Raw genomic sequence first — 20,850 nt, forward strand, 5'->3', positions numbered from 1 at the left:
AGAAGGAACTTCTACCCTTTGTGACAGCATGGATGGCCCTGGAGAGTATCATGCTAAGTGAAATAAGTCAGTCAGAAAAAGACAAATATCATCTGATCTCACTAATATGTGGAATCTTAAAACAGCAATAAACTGAAGAAAAAAATAGAACCAGTGGCATGGATACATTGCACAGACTGACAGATGTCAGAGGGGCAGGAGGTGGTGGGGCTACATAAAAGAAGGTGTAGGGATTAGCAAAATAACATACGTACATGCATAACCCATGGTGAGGACCAAGGAGGGGTTGTGGCTGGGTGGAGTTGGGCAAAGGACATCTGCAATAGTGTCAACAATAACAAATGTAAATTAACCAGTGAATGCATAAATAAATGGAACAACAAATTGATGTCTCTCTCAAATCAAGAAAAACAAAATGGTATATTACAATGTTCAAATGTATTACACTTTTATCTTTGAGAATAACTGATTCATTTTTATTATGTTTTGTGTGCTTTTTATTATTATTTTTATTATACATTCTCATTGTGGAAGATTTGAAATCTATGGAAAAGCATAAATACACAGAAAAGCAAAACCCTGCTTTAATGGACACCATGGTTTAAATTATAGCACACACACTCCCCCAGTCATTTTGAGATCATGCTGTTTATAATTTTGAACATTTTTTTTTACTAAACATTAACATTTCTCACTGGCAATATCTTTAACGAGTGTGAAGAAAAACATGTCAAAGCTTCAAATATCAAACTAGTGATGAAATAAGGTTAATAGATTATATTTGCACAATGTGTTCTTTCATACCTCTATCATTAAAATCTAAGGTCCTACACAAAATTGCATTTTAAATACCACAAGGATAATAAATTTAAAAACCTACTGAAATCTAAACATTGAATTAGTGCTTTCAGTTAAATGGTCAGAAGATTTCTTATAATTAAAAGGACAGAATTTAGCGGGGGGAGTTTTAAATATGCCACCAGTGAACACAGAGTTACTTATACCCTTTGATGACACTTCAATGATTGACAAGAAAGTTAAAATTGCTATTCAGTTTATATAAAGACCAGTTTTAAGGCATAGAAAGAAAAAAAATCTGTCATCCCTTTCTAGTTCCAAAATCATTAAATAGAACAGATAATTTAAATGTCAGGAAAAGGCCTTTCAAAGGTTTTCAGAAACATTGACAAATTACACAAATAATCTTCACCTGAGTAATATTTTTGAAATTTAAGATGTATTCTTACTTTATTAAAAAATACTCTGAAGTCTTCACATCAGTTTCATCAGTTAAACAGTAGTACACTATTCAATTAAAATTCAATGTGAATTTATATTTAGATTTCAATAGTACATGTTCATCCTTAAAGGTTATAATATGTTTAAATCGCACATCCATCTGTCCTGTGATGGCTCATATGAGTTTGATTATCGAAGAAGTCTAAGTGGAATTTCTCCCACAAATGCAGATCCTGCTGATCTGTACTGAAAACATGAGATTTGACTCTGGTACTTTGATCTTACAAGGGAATTACAGTCTTGAGTTCACTATTTTTCAGTAGAATAAATCACTAATGTCTTCCACCTTATACATTACATTCAGCTAATGATCTCCTATCTATATATATAAAAGCCTAAGCGATGGGTCAACTGGACGACCAGACAACCAGCTGAAAGCTGTGATGCGTACTGACCACCAGAGGGCAGATGCTCAATGCAGGAGCTGCCCCCTGGTGGTCAGTGCACTCCCACAGCAGAAGTGCCGCTCAGCTGACCTACGGACACCAGATGCTGGACTCACAGCTGGCAAGTGCAGCTGCGAAGGCGCGAGCCTTTCCTGCCTCTGGGAGCACTACCAAGCAGCAGTGCAGCAGGGCTGTGATGAGGGGGAGCAGCGCCCGCCCTGGGGCTTGCCGCTTCGTGCACTACTACATTCCTTGGGGGATGTCAGACTGCGGGGATCAGGCCAAAACCAGTAGTCCCACATCCCCCAAGGGGTCCTGGATTGCAAGAGGTCATAGAGGCCAGGCTGAGTGACCACCAATGCAGGAATCCATGCACCAGGCCTCTAGTATATTTATAAAGCAGTAACTACTTCTAGAATTTTCTTATTCATGATTGTTGACTTGTTATTGCAATGAGTATATATTTAGGTTTGCCCTGTACACAATTTTCAACATACAGAGTTTGTGTAATAAATTGAACCAAAACAAAGCTATTTATTTTGGATCAATAACTTAAATCAAATTTTAAAAGGCAAGTCTGTCAAATTTGCACATACCACAGAGTTTGGAGGTAGTATTCTTACCGGAGGTTATAAAATCAAGATTTAAAAGATCTCAGCAAGTTGGAATAGTAGGTTAAAAACCAGTGTAGCAAAGACTCCAGCTCAGACATTAAATTGTGCTATTCTCAGGACTCATCTATAAAGTAGCATGTTTAGATCTGTAAGATGACTTTGCAATAGGTCTAGATTCAGAGAAAGAGACTGAGGAATGAAGTCACTTAAGTCATGTGTCAAGGCACAGGGGCAGTAATTAGGATAGTTATTAGGAAAAGAAAGAGTGAATACAGAAGATTCGTTACCTCAATGTTTGTTCATTCAACAAATGTTGAGCTTATACAATTTTCTAGACTGAGGGATATATGGAGAGCAAAAACAGACAGGGGTTCTGCCCTCATGGAGTTTACACATGTAGAGGGAGGAAATATGTAAACCAATAAAGTATGATGTTATCATTTGATCAAACTTAAATAGGACCCACTTTGTGCTGGGTACTTTTCTAAGTGCTTTAAATGTAGTTCATCTACACAACAACCATATAATGGAGGCACTGTTATCATCTTCAATCTACAGATGAGAAGCTGTAGTACACAGTGACTTGCCCAAGGTCAGCCCCACTAGTAACTGGCAGAGTCCACACACTTAACTTCTATGCTGTGCTGCCTTGGGATGACAATGGTGCCGGTATAGGGTGACAGAAGTGACTCTCACAACTTTCTCTCAGGTGACCTAGTGCCATCAATTATTCAGCATTTGCTCATTTAATAAACATTTATTAGGGTTCCTGCTGTGTGGCTGGCACTGCATTGGGCAATAAGGACATAGTGATGAACAAGACTAATTTAGTCACTGCCTTCAATGGAGCCTGCAGAGCAACAAGGGAAGGAAAATATTGAACAAGTGACATGAAAAGGGAAGTGCAGAGGATGATAGGAGAAGATAGCCTGAGCCCCTGGTCCAGGTCAGGGTGCAAATATCTCCATCAGTCAGACCCACAGGCTCTCCTCCATCTAGGGGAAAACAGCACTCTATGACATCTGTTTGAAAGATAGAAAACACAAGGGAAATTATTTAGGGACCAAAGGTCAGGTAGAGCAGCGGTTCTCAACCTGTGGGTCACGACCCCTTTGGGGGTCGAACGACCCTTTCACAGGGGTCGCCTAAGACCATCGGAAAATGTAGCAATGTAGTTTACTGTTGTTATATTAAGACTGTTACCCATGCTACACCATGCTTCAAGACAAAATTTCATTTATTTGTAATTAGAAATAAATATTTCACAATATATAATTACATATTGTTTTTGTGATTAATCACTATGCTTTAATTATGTTCCATTTGTAACAATGAAAATACACCCTGCATATCAGATATTTACATTACGATTCATAACAGTAGCAAAATTACAGTTACGAAGTAGCAACGAAAATAATTTTATGGTTGGGGGTCACAACAACATGAGGAACTGTATTAAAGGGTCGTGGCATTAGGAAGGTTGAGAACCACTGAGGTAGAGGGACGGCTTCTCCCCATGACAACTACATCTAGGGGGACAACATCAATCGCATGGGGGATCCATGGTGGGAAGTAGTACTAGTGTCAGACCTTCACAGCAACTTTGTGTATGTGGACACTTCAAGGTAGGGAGTCAGAGGAGTAGTAGAAACAGATGCCTTATGGAGAGAGCTCTTATGAGAGCCTGCAGGAGAGATAACTTTGAAGGGTTATTAGAGGTTACACAGTAGCAGGTAAATAAAAAATCCTCAGGGGCTGTTCACTCAGATCCTTTCCCTCATCATTTCATATGCAGTGTCTGATCTTCCTCTCTGAAGAGAAGGGCAAGCTAGAGGGGCTGGTCAGCAGCACTTTGGGAGCCTCAGTTGTTGGGCTGTGAAGCATGAAGATGAAAGTAAAAAAGAGTAGCGGTGTCCTGTGGAGTTTCCACAAAAGGGGAAAACAAATGGGAAGGCAGGTTGTAGCTCCTTAGAATTCCATGCATGAGAGGCTCAGCACAGGAAGCAGGTAGAATCGGCTTGGAGGGATGTCTTGAACCAAGGAACTCAGCTAGCTACATGGTTTTTATATGATTTCTGAGGTTTTGGGGGTGGGAAGGAGCGGCCACCATCCCTGAGAACTCGGTACAATCCAAGATCAGCACCCACGGAGTTCTAACAGGAAGGAAGCAGATAAAAGTAGCAAAATTGCCTGGCCAGTTAAGCAGCGTCTGCAATTTAATAATTTTTTTAAATGTAACAAGATAAATGCTATAAATATGGCATAATAATAATAATTGACAATGAGAGCACGGGAGGTGCCAGTATAACTGCAGAAAGAAATCTGGTATCCACTTAAAGCCAAACAGTGTGGAGGCACCCAAATGTGGGCAACACTGTACTTCTTGCCTGATAGTGTACTGAATATCCATAAGATGACCCAGTGTCATCAAGAGAAGGTGATGTGTTATTCTGTGCCTTATGTATATAATGGCAGAAAAAAGTACAGCACAGTGTAAAAAGACTTTAATTCAAAAATGATCTAGAGAAAATGTTCTGATGCCTAAATGAATAAGTTATCTAGAAAATCCAATTAGGTAGACATCGACAGTGCAAGATGAAAGAGATAACGCTGTTAAGGAAATGTAGCAAATGCAGGGGCTAGTATGTGCTCAATCAACAGAATTTAAAAACAAATTCAGTTTCTGACCCTGCTTACCCCCATCCTGCCAGGCTGCCTACTAGTAAATAAACGAATGAGTAAATGAATGAAAGAAAATAATTGTTCCTGGGGTTCCCTTTTCCTCAGGGTTGTACTATGGTTCTTGGAGCTAATGCAATGTCCACATATTGGAAATGGATGAGGGCACCTATCTAATCTTCATTCATCATCTACACACCTTAACACCTGAGAGGTCCATTTTTCCAATCTATAAGGTGTCTCCTGCAGCCAGTTCTCCTGGCTCTTGCCAAGGCAGGTTAGGATCTTGTCTGCCTCGATGCATGCCCCTGATGATCTCTCCATTCCTGCTATTTCCATGAAGATGCTTGCTGCTCAGTAGGAGAGCTTATTTCTTGTCTGCTCTTTGCATTCAAAGATCCCTTTCTCATTTCTCCTCCAGCAGCCTGGGGAAAGGCGCTGTAATAATGCAATTCCAAGACACTTTATGCCCATGACTCCCCTTTTCCCTCTCCTCTGCAAACTTTCTACATTCTTACTAGTGATCCTCCCTTGAAGCACAAAAACCAAGTCTGTGCAGGCAATTTTATGCTTTTCTGGTGCTATGTATTTCTTAAGGTAATGAGCTCAGCTATCTGAATATGAAGGTAAAGGAGAAAATGTGAAGAACCCCGCCCCCATATATTGTAATATTGCTCTCCCCTGTGAGTTCAAAGCCAGTTGAGAAATAGGCTCAGGCAGCAGTCACTATCTATGGTCCCAGCATGGCTCTACCAGGGGTGGGCAAACTTTTTGACTCGAGGGCCACAATGGGTTCTTAAACTGGACCGGAGGGCCGGAACAAAAGCATGGATGGAGTGTTTGTGTGAACTAATATAAATTCAAAGTAAAGGAGCGGAGGGGAGAGCAAGAGAACCCTCCGCTCTTTAGGCTCCGCGGGCCGGATAGAACAGCCGAACAGGCCGGATCCGGCCCGAAGGCCGTAGTTTGCCCACGGCTGCCTAGGCCATAAAAATACAGCAAGGTCTAACTCAGACAAAATAGCCATCTATTATTTGCAAACTTGCATTTTAAAGTTTAGCCTAGCCTGAGGCCAAAATGATTTCCCCTGAATTGTATTTAAAATCCATTAAATTAAAAGGGAACTGATAAAAAGGCAATAACTGACTTCGTACATATAGCCTAAGTCAGTGAATATGTAACAAGATCAATCACTTTCCTGGTGGGCATGACTGTCTTCTGTTTTACAACTAAACTATAATAAACAAACAAACAAATAAAGCTTACTTATTGCCTGAAAAAAAAATCCATTAAAGAAGATGTGGTATACATCTTGAAAATGATGTAGGTAGTCCTAACTGGTTTGGCTCAGTGGATAGAGCGTCGGCCTGTGGACTGAAGGGTCCCAGGTTGGTTCTGGTCAAGGGCATGTACCTTGGTTGTGGGCACATCCCCAATAGGGGGTGTGCAGGAGGCAGCTGATCAATGTTTCTAACTCTCTATCCCTCTCCCTTCCTCTCTGTAAAAAAAATCAATAAAATATATTAAAAAAAAGAAAATGATGTAGGTAAACTTCATTTATCTGGATACCCTTACTCCTTCATTTAGCTCTAGTTTTTTTATTTATATATATATTTAAATATATTTTATTGATTTTTTTACAGAGAGGAAAGGAGAGGGATAGAGAGTCAGAAACATCGATGAGAGAGAAACATCGATCAGCTGCCTCCTGCACACTCTCCGCTGGGGATGTGCCTGCAACCAAGGTACATGCCCTTGACCGGGATCGAACCTGGGACCCTTCAGTCCGCAGGCTGACGCTCTATCCACTGAGCCAAACCGGTCAGGGCTATTTATATATTTTTTTAATTGATTTCAGAGAGGAAGGGAGAGGGAGATAGAAACATCAATGATGAGAGAGAATCATTGATCAGCCACCTCCTGCATGTCGTCCCCCACACCGCCACTGGGGATCGAGCCCACAACCTTGGTTATGTGCCCCGACAGGGAATCAAACCGTGACCTCCTGGTTCATAGGTCAATGCTCAACCACTGAGCTATGCTAGCTGGGCTCTAGTTTTTTTAATGCTGAAGTGTCTTTATTACTAATTGAGAAGGTGGTATTATACAAGTGCCTTCTACTTCCATTAATATATGCATCCATAAAAATTATCATCTATATCACACTAAATATATTACAAAAGTGAGTTCAGATTAAGTCCTCCACATTTATCTTCTCAATATGGGAAATATAAAGAGTGAGGTTTATAAAAAGGCTAAAATATAGTTTCTTAAAATTTCATCTTTAACATACACTCAATTATAACAATAAATTTGAACCTGACTCCTTAAGGAACCCACTCTTTGAAGAAAACCGAATAACATTTTCTAGGACTCTAGTTTCATACAACCCAGTTTGGAAAATGCTGAATAACAGTAATCTCAATCAGGTTTTGATAGAGGAATGGGGTGGAATCATTCGAGATGGAGTGCTGGCATATATCCATGTTCGTGCTTTAAGGAAGTACATATTTTAGATCCTGAGGTAGAGGTAAGTGATTAACCTGATGCCTCATAATTAAATTGAAGGAGCTTGCTTATATTCTCACGCAGATGGCAGGAGGTAGGGGTAGGCTAAAACTTGCCTGGGACACCTGAATAAGCAATACTTGAGGGAAGCCCAGTTTAGGGGCAGAAGGGAAAACCTGGACCTGGGGCATTCTGAGGCCACCCACCTCAACACTAAGTGTTGACATGACTCCTGTTTATAGTTTGATTTGGAGTATGAATGACTGCATCCTGATGGGCCCCACAGGAAAATGATTGTAGTAAGGTTTATTAATCTCGAGAATCCAGTGGGACATGTTTTAGAAGCCCCAAACTGCAGTGTGATGTAGAGGGAAAAGTGTGGCCGACACCTGGGTTCAGTCCTGTGGGACCAGGGGCAACATAATTAACCAGTCTGAGCCTGTGTCTTTATATGTAAGAATCTGGAGTTTAATGATCTCTAAACAAGGCTGTTGTGAAGATTAAATGAGGGATGTAAAACCATTCCAGAAAGTGCTATGTAGATATCAGCTAATAATTTATATTTTTCTTCTACAGTGAGTTCAATTTAATGTTCTCTCCCATTATTATTTGTATGCTTGTTTTAATGTAATTTTTCAAATTATAATTTGAAAATTTTAGACATTAGTTGCAAAAATAGTAGAAAAACTCCCCATATACTTTCCCCTCAGACTCCCCCAAATCTAACAATCACAGCACAATTTCAAAACTCAGGATATTAACATTGATATAATTTATATATTTACTATAGTCAAACTTTACCAATTTCTAATGCCCAATTTCTGGTTCAGCATCCAACTGAGGATTATACACTGTACTTAGTTATGTCATTTTTATTTCCTTTATGTGGGCATTCCTTAGTCTTTGTCTTTCATAATCTTGATAATTTTTAAGATTACAAGCCAGTTATTGTGTAGACTATCCCTCAGCTTGGGCCTCTCTGATGCTCTCATGGTTAATGTTTTAATATTGTGTTAATAATGTTCACAATATTGCATGAATAAACGCTTTATGTTTATTCATGCCATCAGGGGTAGTATAATGACGGAAATAGTGTCCTTGCTAAGTGCATAAACTCCATTCAGAATACGTGGGTTCAAAATCTAACTCTATTAAACTGAGTGACCTTGGTTTGTGACTAAGCTTCCCTGTCGAATGAATACATGTTAATACCTATTTCACAGAGTTGTTGGAATTATTAAAGGAGTGAATATATGTAAAGTCATTACAACAGTGCTTGACTGTATTTGTTAGCTAATGAGTTGGGATTTTAGTGACTTTACTAGTAGGAAATATGCCCTTGCAAACTGATGAAGAGACTAAAGCAGTGGCAGGCATTTAAAAAAAATAATCTCATCTTTTATTTCAAAAAGTGGGATTCAGGGAGAGACTGTGTCTCACTAAAGCAGGGGGTTCTGTACCATGAAAGCTACTAGTAGAAGTTTCCAACATTCCCTAAAATACTTTTTGCTTCCCTCAAACTCATTGCTCAAGCCTGAGCTTTTTTATAAATCTTTATTGTTGAGAGTATTACAGATGTCCCTCTTGTTTTCCCCATTGCCCCCCTCCACCTGGTTCTGGCCCCGCCCTAGGCCTTCACCACCCTATTGCAGCATTCATTTTAGCCATGAGCATCCTTTGCCCCTCCCCACCCAAAGAGCCAGAGCCAAAGACCTGCCGCTGGCCAAGAAGTGCACTGTTCCTTTCAGATATTGGCCTGCACCAAGAACTAGCTCCTACCACACAGCAATATTTATTCAGCATAATAGGTCTGCATACTAGGAACTGAGTCAATTTCCTTGCCCATCAGTTGCTGGGAAAAAATGTGTCAAAAATTTTTAAAATGTCATGAAATAATTAAGTCCCCTTTTCCCCTGACAACTATTCCCAGAACTCAGCCCTTCAAGCTTCATTAGTATGCGTCTAGCACTTCAGCCATGGACACATTCACTGAATAACCATAGTGATAACCTCAGCCCCTAACCTTTGCATATGCTTCTTTTTGAAGGGGCCAAACCACTCAAGACCCTCACAATACTTATTTTATTGGCCAATCCTGGGCAGACTCAGCATTGAGACAGCTCCCCAAAAGGCTGGATGGGGGAAGGGAAGGAAGCCTGAATAGACTAATTCTACGAAGGTAGAAAGAATCTAAGACAGATTTATGAAAATTTGGTAAATGACAATTATTCATTTTGAATGTAAAAAAAAACCCCTTAATATAAAAATAATTCTTTCATCTGAATAAGAAATAAAATTTTACAAAGTAATTTTGATCCTTTACCTCATTTGACCACCCCTCACTCCCGAGACGCCATTTTGCAGGTGAGAAGAAAGAGGATTGAGAGAGGAAATGGCTCTAAGTGGCAAAGCTGAAACTTTAACTCAGGTCTCATCTCCAAATACAGCACATTTCCCACTTTTTAAAAAAAAGGCCACAAAAAAGAGACTGAAGTGTGAAAATGTAACGCATCAAGCTGAAGTGGAGAAACTTTAGTTTCTTAGTAGCTAAGGAGAGCAGGATTTTTCAAAAGGGACTTTCACAAGGCCTTGGATGCGATGCAGGCTGAGCGTGTCCGAGAAGGTGGGAAAGTAGATAGAAAAGTTGGGGAGTGGGAAAAGAGAGAGGTGTACACACATATTTTAGATCAAGTTTCAAGCTATTGTAAAATTCCTGCATTTTTGGCTACTTTAGAATCAAATTATTTCAATGGGATGGAGACAAAAACCATACATCACATCACCTCCAATGTGTGGGCAGCAGCAAGCACACAGTTGACTTTCAATATGTATTTGCTGATTTGGCTGGACTTTTACAATGCAATAACAAGATACAGTCTTATTCAATACTAGAAGCCCGGTGCATGAAATTCATGCACGGAGTGGGGGGGTTGTCCCTCAGCCCAGCCTGCACCCTCTCCAATCTGGGACCCCTCGAGGGATGTCTGACTGCCCATTTAGGCCCAATCCTGACCTAAACAGCAGTCAGACATCATTCACACAATCCAGGACTGCTGGCTCCCAACCATTCACCTGCCTGATTGCCCCTAACTGCTTCTGCCTGCCAGCCTGATCACCCCATAACCACTCCCCTGCCAGCCTGATCGATGCCTACTGCTCCCCTGCTGGCCCAATTGCTCCTAATTGCTCTCCCCTGCTGGCCTGGTCACCCCAAATGCCCTCCCCTGCCGGCCTGGTCACCCCTGTCTTCCCCTGCAGGCCTGGTCCCCCACAACTGCCCTCCCCTGCTGGCCTGGTTGCTCCCAACTGCCCTTCCCTGCAGGCCTGGTCCCCCAACTTCCCTCCCCTGCAGGCCTGGTCACCCCCCAACTGCCCTCCCCTGCTAGCCTGGTCACTCATAACTGCCCTCCCCTGCAGGCCTGGTCACCCCTAACTACCCCCCCCCCCAACTGCCCTCCCCTGCAGGCCTGGGACCCCCTGACCTGTCCTCCCCTGCAGGCCTAGTACCCCCCAACTGTCCTCTCTTGCAGGCCTAGTTGCCCCCAACTGTCCTCCCCTGCAGGTCCAGTCACCTCTAACTGCCCTTCCCTGCAGGCCTGATAGCCCCTAACTGCCCTCCCCTGCAAGCTTGATCGCCCCTAACTGCCCTCCCCTGCAGGCCTGGTCACCCCTGCCCTCCGCTGCTGGCCTGATCACCCACAACTGCTCTCCCTTGCAGGCCTGGTCCCTCCCAACTGCCCTCCCCTGCAGGCCATCTTGTGTCCACATGGGGGCAGCCATCTTTGACCACACGGGGGTGGCCATCTTGTGTGTTGGAGTGACAGTCAATTTGCATATTACTCTTTTATTAGATAGGATTCCTATAAATATCATTAACTTCACAAATTAGATACTGCCCTAAAATGCAAGTTGAACACATATATAAATGGTCAATCTTTTGTGACTTGTACAAAGAGATTAGAAACTTATCCAAGCTGCTTCCATATTGTTTTTTTTACACTTTACTATTGACAGTATTACATATGTCCTCCTTTCTCCCCATCAACCCCCTCCATTCCATATTGTTATGTCAAACTGAGATGTTTCCAGAAAAGAGGCTAAAATATCAATCATATCAAACCAAAGTTTATTGATTAGATCAAACAAAATTTTTGTAATGAAAAAATTGCATTCATAAAAGATGGCATTCACATTCATTATAGAAAGCAACAACGTAGATGTAAAAAATTGCTTAAGTGAAAAATGTCATATTGCAGTCCCATTTTGCAAGCTGAAAAATGATTTTGTCAACATTTGCATAAAATCTGCACATTTATATACTGCATGTTATTAAAAAATTTTATCACTAAATTATGAATTTTGCAAATTTATGCTTGCATTTATACTGTTGCTGGTGTAAATGTGGTAGGTATTGAATTTATTTTTTCAGATTAGTAGGTAACATCCTCAAACAATTGACAACAGTTATGAAATTACAAGGACATTTCGATAGTTCAAAATTATTCAAATTATGTAATATGATCCTAGTGTTACATTTTCTCCTGTCATAAAATAAGGTAGATTATAGTGCTGGGCATACTGGATAACTTACTTCAAGTTATTCCATTTGTTAACCCCACACTAGCCAATTTTTTAGGTCATTAATATCATGTCTTTCAAAAAGGAAAGTAAGGTCCCTCTCAAGGATCTAAACCATGATATTAAACATCACCGCCTTTGTGAATTTGAACTGCAGTGTAATGTGTAGCTGAGACATGATTCTAAATCTCCCTTACTCATGTTTCTTCCTGCCTGCAAGAAATTTTATATACTACCAGTTATATTTCCACTACCACAGATATTCTGATTATGTCATATCTCCAATGGTTCTGCATTAAACAAGACTGTCCATTGTGGCTCTCTCATTTGTATTCACAGTCCCTATAGTTCTTACATAAAACAATAACAATACAGCAACAACTATAAAAACAAGCCCTGGCAATATGGCTCAGTTGGGGGCATCGTCCCATGCACCTTAAGGTTGCCGGTTTGATTCCTGTGCCTGGGTTTGATCCCCGGTAGGGGGGCATGCAGGAGGCAGCAGATTGATGTCTTGCTCTCACATTCATTTCTCTCTCTCTCTCTCTCCTCTCCCTCCCTTCCTCTCTAAAAAAAATCAATTAAAAAATTTTTTTAAAGTAGTTCTTAAAAGAAAATAAAATATAAGCTTTCCTGGGTCTGAATTTTTGGCTCTTTGGAATAGGGAAAGAATACATGACTGTTTTCAGCAGACTACCTCAAATACAGGCTACCTGGTAAGGTGTGAATGAAAATACTCAAAAATAATACTGAGAGATGACAATAAAGGAAATAATAAAATGTAATGATGGAATGGTTCTGATAAGTGAATATGTCCTTATAGAAGTTAAGAAAAATTATACTTAAATATTAACACAAAATGTACATGGAAGAATCAAATGTGCCATATGGACTATATAAATACATTGGAACAGATTGAATCCAATACTTTTCCAAAAAGGTACAATATGACACTAATAATAGTACAGGCATGCCAGAAAAGACAACCAAAAATGGAAAGTGGTATGAAAACACTTTTTAAAAGACCATTTTAATCTAGTAGTCAAATGAAGTAATTTATATCCCCCCAAATATGTTTAATTTTACCATGTAATAAAGATATTTCAAGTTTTACGTTTTAAGTGGATTCATTAACAGGATAAAACCTCCTTCTAGCCCAGTAAGTTGAGGACTTTACCAATGTGAATCTCATGATTTAGAGTTAGACCATTACCCAGCCAAGTTTGCTAAGAGAGACAGCATATATGTTCAGTTATGGCTCTGCATGCTGAAACACCATCCTGGGATGGATCCTTCCCTCCCAAATTGGCAAGTTAAAAAAAAAAAGCACTGCATATATGCAAATGTGTAGCTTCTTTCAAATAAAAACCATTAAGTTTGAAAGAAGCTATTCTTATTTCCTCTCTACACAAAGTCATAAAAGACTGATGTTCAGAATGCCCTTTACTTTTACGTAACTGTGGTTTGGTCCCCCTTACCTCAGATCCTAGCAAAATATGGGGAAAATCTATTATATGTGAAGTATTTTGAGGGGCTACTAAGTGATTGGAAATGTTTTATTTTCAAATCTAATAGCCAAACACCCATTACTTGGGGTTTATTCAGAAGAACAAAAATAAAATTAAATAAAATAATTTTTTATTCTCACGAAAACACCCAGGACTAACGCTATTTCCACGTAAGTGTTCATTTCTTGTCAAGGATATTCTATTAAGACAAAATTAGCATGTGGGTAAACAGAAAAGATTAACCATTCTATCTGATGCGTTGATATCATTTAGTCTTCTTATACTTTCAAGTATTCCTTTCATGTGTTGAAAAAATAATTTAAGATCATCATTCAGCAGGAACAAGAGTGATCCAAACAGCTGATTTCTTCCGCCAGGCAGAAAAAGAAATATTAGCAAAATCTATTCATTCCCATTGCATGACTTCTATTTTTATACTATTCTATTTAAATCCATTCACAAAATTCATGGGTTAAAAGAACACCCACTTGGTAATTATATTATTCTATCTAAAGCCAGAAATTGTAAATATTTTTGCTTTCAACTTTCATATAATTTATAACGTAGAGCTTTGGCCATAATGGCTAGTTACAATAACTGTAAATGCTTACAACAGTCATTTGGTATTTTAATGGACATTTATTCTGAACCCTAGACATAAGAGAGTTTTTTAGTTTGTTGCATATTGAGTATCCTGAGATGATTAACTTTTTGTAGTTGTTTCTTCATGCTTTCTTTTTTAGCTGTAACCACTGTCAATATGCTTGTAGGACAATAACATAGGCAGTTCAAGATTCTGATTCTGAAAAATTTAAAATATACACAGTTAAAAGGTTTATTTTAATAATAACAATGTAAAACCATCTGTATAGCATTTTCAAAAATAAGTCAAGTAGTAAATTTTGTTATGAGAGTAAAGCGACTGTCTTAACAAAGTGCCAAGTTTTATTCACATGCAGGGAAAAAGAAAGAGTGACACAATAACCAGTTTTTAATGATTTAATCATTTGTCAGCTGAGTAAGATTCAGACTTGCTTTTTGCTTTTGGATTGCTCCAGGGTTCTCCTAATAGTTGTTATCACTAGGACTATCTACCATAGCAGAGGCTTACCTCACCAAGATCCCTTCCTGTAGCCCATAAGCTCCTTGAGAACAGGGACATTTTATTTATCTTTCTATCTTCAGCACCTAGCACAGTATCTGGCACATAGCAGATTCTCAGGACATGCTGAATGAATGAACAAATTACTGGTTTTTTGGATGTGCAAAATTTGACAGAATATCTGAAGATACATTGTTTTGAAAGACTGCTGTTAAAGTACTTTATTAAAAGAAACATGTTTCCTCCTTATAATGTTGAAGTTAATTTTCTTTTTTTAATCCTCTCCCAAAGAGTGAGATATTTTTTTCCATTGATTTTTAGAGAGAGAATGAAAGGGAGGGGGTGGGGGAGAGAGAAGGGGAGTAGAGAGACACATCAATTGGTTGCCTCCCACATGTGACCCGGGTACATGCCCTTGACTGGGAATCGAATCTGAGACCCTCTGGTGCACAGGCTGACACTCTAACCACTGTCCTACACCAGCCAGGGTGAAGTTAATTTTCTTTTTGGTAGAGGATGTATCTAAGGGTCAAATGACTCTTGTTTTTCTTATTCATTATCTTTTTAGGAAATAAAAAAGAGAAATATCCCTAAAAAATTATAGATTATTTTCTGTCCTCTAAATATCATCAAATGCTATGAGTGGGATGGGGCATGACAGGACAACGGATAACTGAGTGTAAATCAAGTACGTTGAAAAGTAGAAGCCCTATGTCATGGGAGGGAGATTAACTTTGTTTCTCTACTCTAAAATCTAACCTTTTTAAACCTGAGTAGTGGAAGGCTTTAAAGAGGTATGCTATTTTCTTTGTGCATCTTCCTCAGCATGGCTGGACTAGAAGTCCTCCAGAGTACCTTCTATTTCTTTTTATGTTCCATATTCTCATGTTAATTTTTCAGATAGGGTTATGGTGACTAACGAAAATAAGATTGCTATTCACATTGAGAACTTGTAAAAGATGTTACCTTATCAACCAAGGGACAAATTCAGTGGGGCTAAATTAATCTGCCAAATATTTTCCTGGGAGGAGAACTAATTCCACATGAATATAAATTCCTGGAAGAAATTTACATGAAAATAAAACAATTGCTTAAAAGCTATAACTTCCTCAGCTCTATATTAGGCACTGTAGGAGTTAAAGCCCTGGAGAGTCCAAAAGCAGTAGCAGTGTCTGCTACCCAGCCAATCCCCCAAACCACAGACCAAGCTAAAGAAAGCCATCCAGGGGGATACAAAATTATCTGGAAACAGTATAGCTAAAATGCACCACACAGCTTAGGACAAGGCTATCTGGGACAAAGGGGTAAAAAACTTTGAAGGCTACTGGGAAGCAGATTCATCACTGAGGGAAAATATAAGCAGGTGAGTTTGCTCAAAATGGGGGTTGGGCGAGGGAGATGCTGACAGAGGCAAAATTAGTCAGCTTCCAAAAAAACACAGCAGATGCAGAAGAACCAATGGAATCAATCCATTCATTCAATATTTATCCTTTGATGGACTGTGGGGCAGTTGATAGCTAACAAAAGAGTGGGCCTATGAGGTGGATTTACAATTCTTAGCTTCAAAACGAACTGACTTGCAATTTCTTTCATGATGATCATTCATTTTTATGTGTGCATGAAAGACAGCCCTGCCCTAAGCTGTACAGAGTTGTTTCTAAGCTGACAAGCTTGTAAACTTCATTCATGAATTACTCTAAATTTCCATAAATGGATAAAAGACCTATTAAAGGTCTGGGACTCTGGGGTAACAGAGGCCCCTGCAGTGGGAAACAAAATACACATGGAAGAGTCATTCCAAATTCAAGGATTCCTCCCTTAGCATATATATTCCCAAATAGTTTTTGGGCAAATGAAAGAATGATATAAAATGAATTTACTCATTTTTAGAAAAAATGAAGCATTTTATATAATTAGGGTAGCACCCCCCTGAATGGCTAGGAAAGATTTTACTACCTCTGAAAGTTGAAACATTTAGCTTGAATAAAACTTGACATTAAAAGTGATTAGACTGGCTCATTAATATGTATTTGGGAATCAGACATTTACAAGGACATTAAGTTTAAACCTGCAAACACACAGACACAGCACATGGAGATACAAACACATTGAATTATTCTCACATAATTCCCAAAAGAACATGCAATGCTAAACTGACTTGATATTATACAGATGCAATTTTGGAATATTTCTTTTCAATTTTCCAAACACATTTTAAAATCAAAATTATATTTCTTGATTACTATTGAGCATTTTCATATGATGGCACTGCCATGACTATTTGCCCCTTACAAATTAAATATATTGTATTACCCTTCAGCTCTGGAAAATGCCTAAAATTTTATTTGGGGGGGCGGGTAGCAAATTTAAAATACATATTTCCACATATTCCAAGTAATGCATCTTTATATTTTAGCAAAGAATAATATAAAGTTCACCACACCAACAACAGAAAAAATTTAGAGAGTGATAGTTTCATTTTTTTTCTTTATAATGCTGTTAATCTTTTTCTTTAAAGCCAGCCCACTTAACACTAGGTACCTGTTACAATATATTAGATTCGTCTGAGAATGTTCGTAAAAGAAGAGGTCTGACTGAAGGTCTGGCGGATAATGAGTCAGATGCCTTTTTACAGCTCAGATTTCTCTGTAATAGTGAGGTAAAGATACTTAAAGGATTTGAAGATTGGTTAACCTACCTGGTGATAAAAATGTAGAAAAAAAATCACTTTCTATAGACTAACTCTTCTGGCCAAAAGTACAAATGATTACAGTATTACAAATGCATAACATTTAAATAAATACATTTAAAGGCCTAAGAAAGTGTCCAACTTGAATTGAATTGTTTTCATGGTAGAAGTATACAGATATTAGTAATATGTGCCAAACTTGGGTTTTTGAAATGATACTGGTAGGTTATGTGGTAGATGAGTCAATATATTTTGATTAGTAAACCATACCATCCTTTTGGTGAACACCTCTGAGAGTTGTGGCAGTGCTGTCAGTGTACCGAACAAAGAGAAATTGTACAAAACAGTCCTGTGTTGGTGAACTGATTACTCTAACACGCCGTGGCTTCTATTAAACAGTAGGAATCAACAGGACCAGAGACTTACTGTCCAAGTTTTTGAAATAATTTCCTGTCCAGTGTGACAATTTGAGAAGATGAACAAATGATTAAAGGAAAATGACAAAATACTCTTTTAAGTGTCAGTAGAAGATATAAAAATGAGTCGTGAGAAGTAATTTTTCATAGAGAACCAGAAAATGGTGTCAAGCAAATGAAAATGCAAGCAAGTTGGTACATTAAGAAAGGAAATCACCTTATTCACTCCAAGAGAAACTGTGATTGCTGGAAGTTTGAGAAAGCATGAAGATAGTAGATGTTCCTGAGGAAGGGAGGCGTTTCGTTACCTTGTTCACAATTGCACAAAAGGTGGAAAATTGCAGTAGAAAAAAGAGAAATGCAGAAACCAAAAAAAAAAAAAGTAAATATTCTCTGAAATGTAAGACATTTAAAAAGAAACCCTGAGAATTAGAAGTCGAAATGACATGTTAGTATTGAAGACGTTACAAGTAAAAGTAGAATTAGAGTTAGGAGTAGTCTATTATATGTGCAAACTACTACTTCTCTGTATATGAATTTAAAATTGTTTAGTTAATGGGAAAATTGATTATTTTGAATAAAATAATTTAAAAATATGCTTCTCATTGAAATAAGGCTTATCTCCAATCATTATTTCACTAAGCTACACTGTTCAAAATCCACTGGTTGGAGAGCTATGTCCAGGCTGCATCACCAACCTACTTTGAAGTGACTAGCTCCCTTATACAATCACACAGATACAATATGAAGGGACTGACTGCCTTTGGGCAGCTGCAGGTTAAAAACCTAATCAAAACAAGCACAGTGGGAAAAGATTTGATAAAACCACACTTTAGAATCATTTGTCTCTGGGCTAGTGCTTTACTACATTTATTCTAACATAATTTGATGGGTTTCTTCCTTTTTCTTACAGAGCCCTCTTTAAAAGGGTAGGCTAAAGAGCTATAAAATTTTCCTTTAAAACACCTAGAAAAAGCAAGCGTTGATATAGTTTAATCAGAAAACCTAAAAGGTTATGTTTTTCTTTCTTATTGTATGCCTGAAGTTAGAGACTTGGTTTTGGCATTGCCCAAGGCAAACAGAAGATGAGTAGTCAACTACAGGGATAAATTTAACAATGCTGCTAATTACCCATATCATCTACATAGTGACTAATGAAAATAGGCTTAAAAAAGATACCAGTTAAAGTAACACACGTATCCAGCAGAATCTAATAAACAAACTTTAAAGGCAAATACATGTTTTAAAATTACTACATTTTTCCTGTTCATATTTTACCTTAAATAAAGTTGGTAACATGCAAATTATAAATGGATAAAGCTAGAGAAATATTAGTTTATAAATTTTTTCTTAAAAGTTGCTTTGTCTTCTATTTTGTGGGCAAAAACCTTACAAGATTAACATGATACCAAGTCCCTCACCCCCATGTTTAATATACAAGCCTATCTACTTAAGACTGTAATGACAAGCATATTTTGGTGTACTCAAAACCTTGTATCCAACCATTGAAGATAAAATTATTTCTATGAATCATAAAATTTAGTAGTTTATACATTCGGTTACTTTATAATGGGAAAAAAGGAAATATGAAAGTACAGAAGGCAGTAGAGAGCATGGAAAATATATCTAAAACAATCAAATTGATATAGCTAGCAATTGGTAGGGGAGAGAGGTGAGAGGACTAGAGATAATGAGCTGAAACAGAATGAAATTTCCACATTCCTTTGCAGTCATCTACAGAGCTTTGACACCAGCTCAGTTAGCAGTATGGCAAAGAGGCCAATGCATAAAGGTCCATCTCAATAGCCATGACGTTAAGATTCAACTTTATTTTTGTCTAACCTAGTTCACAGTGTTATTTTCCTCAGAACCAATGGGTGTATGTGACTGTCAGCATTTCAATAGTAATCATGATTGTCACTATTGTTATTACAAGGATAAATTACATTTTCCAAAAATTTCAAAGTGCTTTCTCTGGGAATTTTGCTCAGGTAGCTGACATTCTTCCTTTTCCTGTCTTCCACTCTGAAAGAGCTCCCTTCATAATGGAGTATTTATTTTTGTTTGTGCAGACATCCCATGCTAGGCTTCACCTTGTTGCTGGGTCCCTTCCCATTGGATTATAGTGTCCCTGTGTCTAGTAGGCAAAGTCAAGCCTTCCTTTTGATTGTTGTGGTTTACATGGGAAAACTTATATGTGGAAATTCCTCCATTGGAAATGGGAAGTGGTATTTCTTACTTGGCCAGAAAGTCTAGATATATTTCACTGACTGAGAGATAGCCCAACAATTGTGTTCAGAGGGGAACACAATTTTTTGAAATACCCCAAATCCTAAACTTTAAAGTTCGAAATGTTATCCTGCTGCTCCACTGTTCAGTGCTCAATAGTAGTTTCATTACAAACTGTCAGCAGTATGGCAGTGCAGCTTTGCTGATTTATAAGCAACAGAAAAGGCCTATGATCCTTAATGATGGAATTTTAGCTTAAGAAACTAAGCATATTGCTGAAAATATAGCTGAGGAATATATAGCTTAACCAGATCCTTGATTTAAATTACTTAGGGAACCTATTCTGAAGATAGAATTCCTTTTTATCCTCACCTTTTAAAAAATTATTTTTTATTTTTCTATTACACTTGGCATCCAACATTATATTAGTTTCAGGTACACAACCCAGTGATTAGACAATTATATAACTTACAAAGTTATCACCCTGATAAATCTAGTACCTATCTGACACCATACACAGTTATTAGAATATTATTGACTATATTCCCTATGCTGTACTTTACATCCCATAACTATTCTGTACTCAATCCCTTCACCTTTTTGAATATAGCATAATTCTTTACAATGCTACTGCCATGGCAGAACTTGGCTGTGGTGGCTTCAGGAGGTAGTGATGCAGACACTGAAATACCTCAGTTGTCTTAAATCAAGCCATATCACTTAGTCTACTATTCTGATTTATATCACATGAATCCACTTTATAACTTAATTAGAATGAGACTCTTTATGACCGGGACCTCCTCTGATTCATGCCTGAATTACCAACACCTAGTATAGTAGCT

At 38.3% G+C, this 20,850-nt stretch overlaps 1 protein-coding gene across 6 annotated transcripts in view; it reads right to left on the reverse strand.

Annotated features, from left to right (window-relative positions):
* Positions 1-11,591: 11,591 nt before the first annotated feature.
* Positions 11,592-20,850, reverse strand: part of ATP11C (ATPase phospholipid transporting 11C (ATP11C blood group)) — a 245,535-nt gene continuing 236,276 nt past the window's right edge. Inside the window, exons 29-31 of one of the 6 annotated variants that reach the window (XR_013959813.1) lie at positions 17,997-18,087; positions 17,216-17,320; positions 14,363-14,374 (exon numbers count right to left, since the gene is read on the reverse strand). Coding sequence is in view for 4 of the 6 variants with exons in the window: in XM_080653847.1 (XP_080509973.1) it covers positions 17,219-17,320 (102 nt within the window). In the remaining 2 variants the exon portion in view is untranslated. Of the gene's footprint in view, positions 14,375-17,215; positions 17,321-17,896; positions 18,088-20,850 lie in introns of those variants that run through there. The other 5 variants (XM_080653847.1, XM_080653848.1, XM_080653850.1 and 2 more) reach the window with 5 other exon arrangements.

The sequence above is a fragment of the Plecotus auritus genome (assembly GCF_963455305.1).
Source record: "Plecotus auritus genome assembly, chromosome: X".
Taxonomy (NCBI): Eukaryota; Metazoa; Chordata; class Mammalia; order Chiroptera; family Vespertilionidae; genus Plecotus; species Plecotus auritus.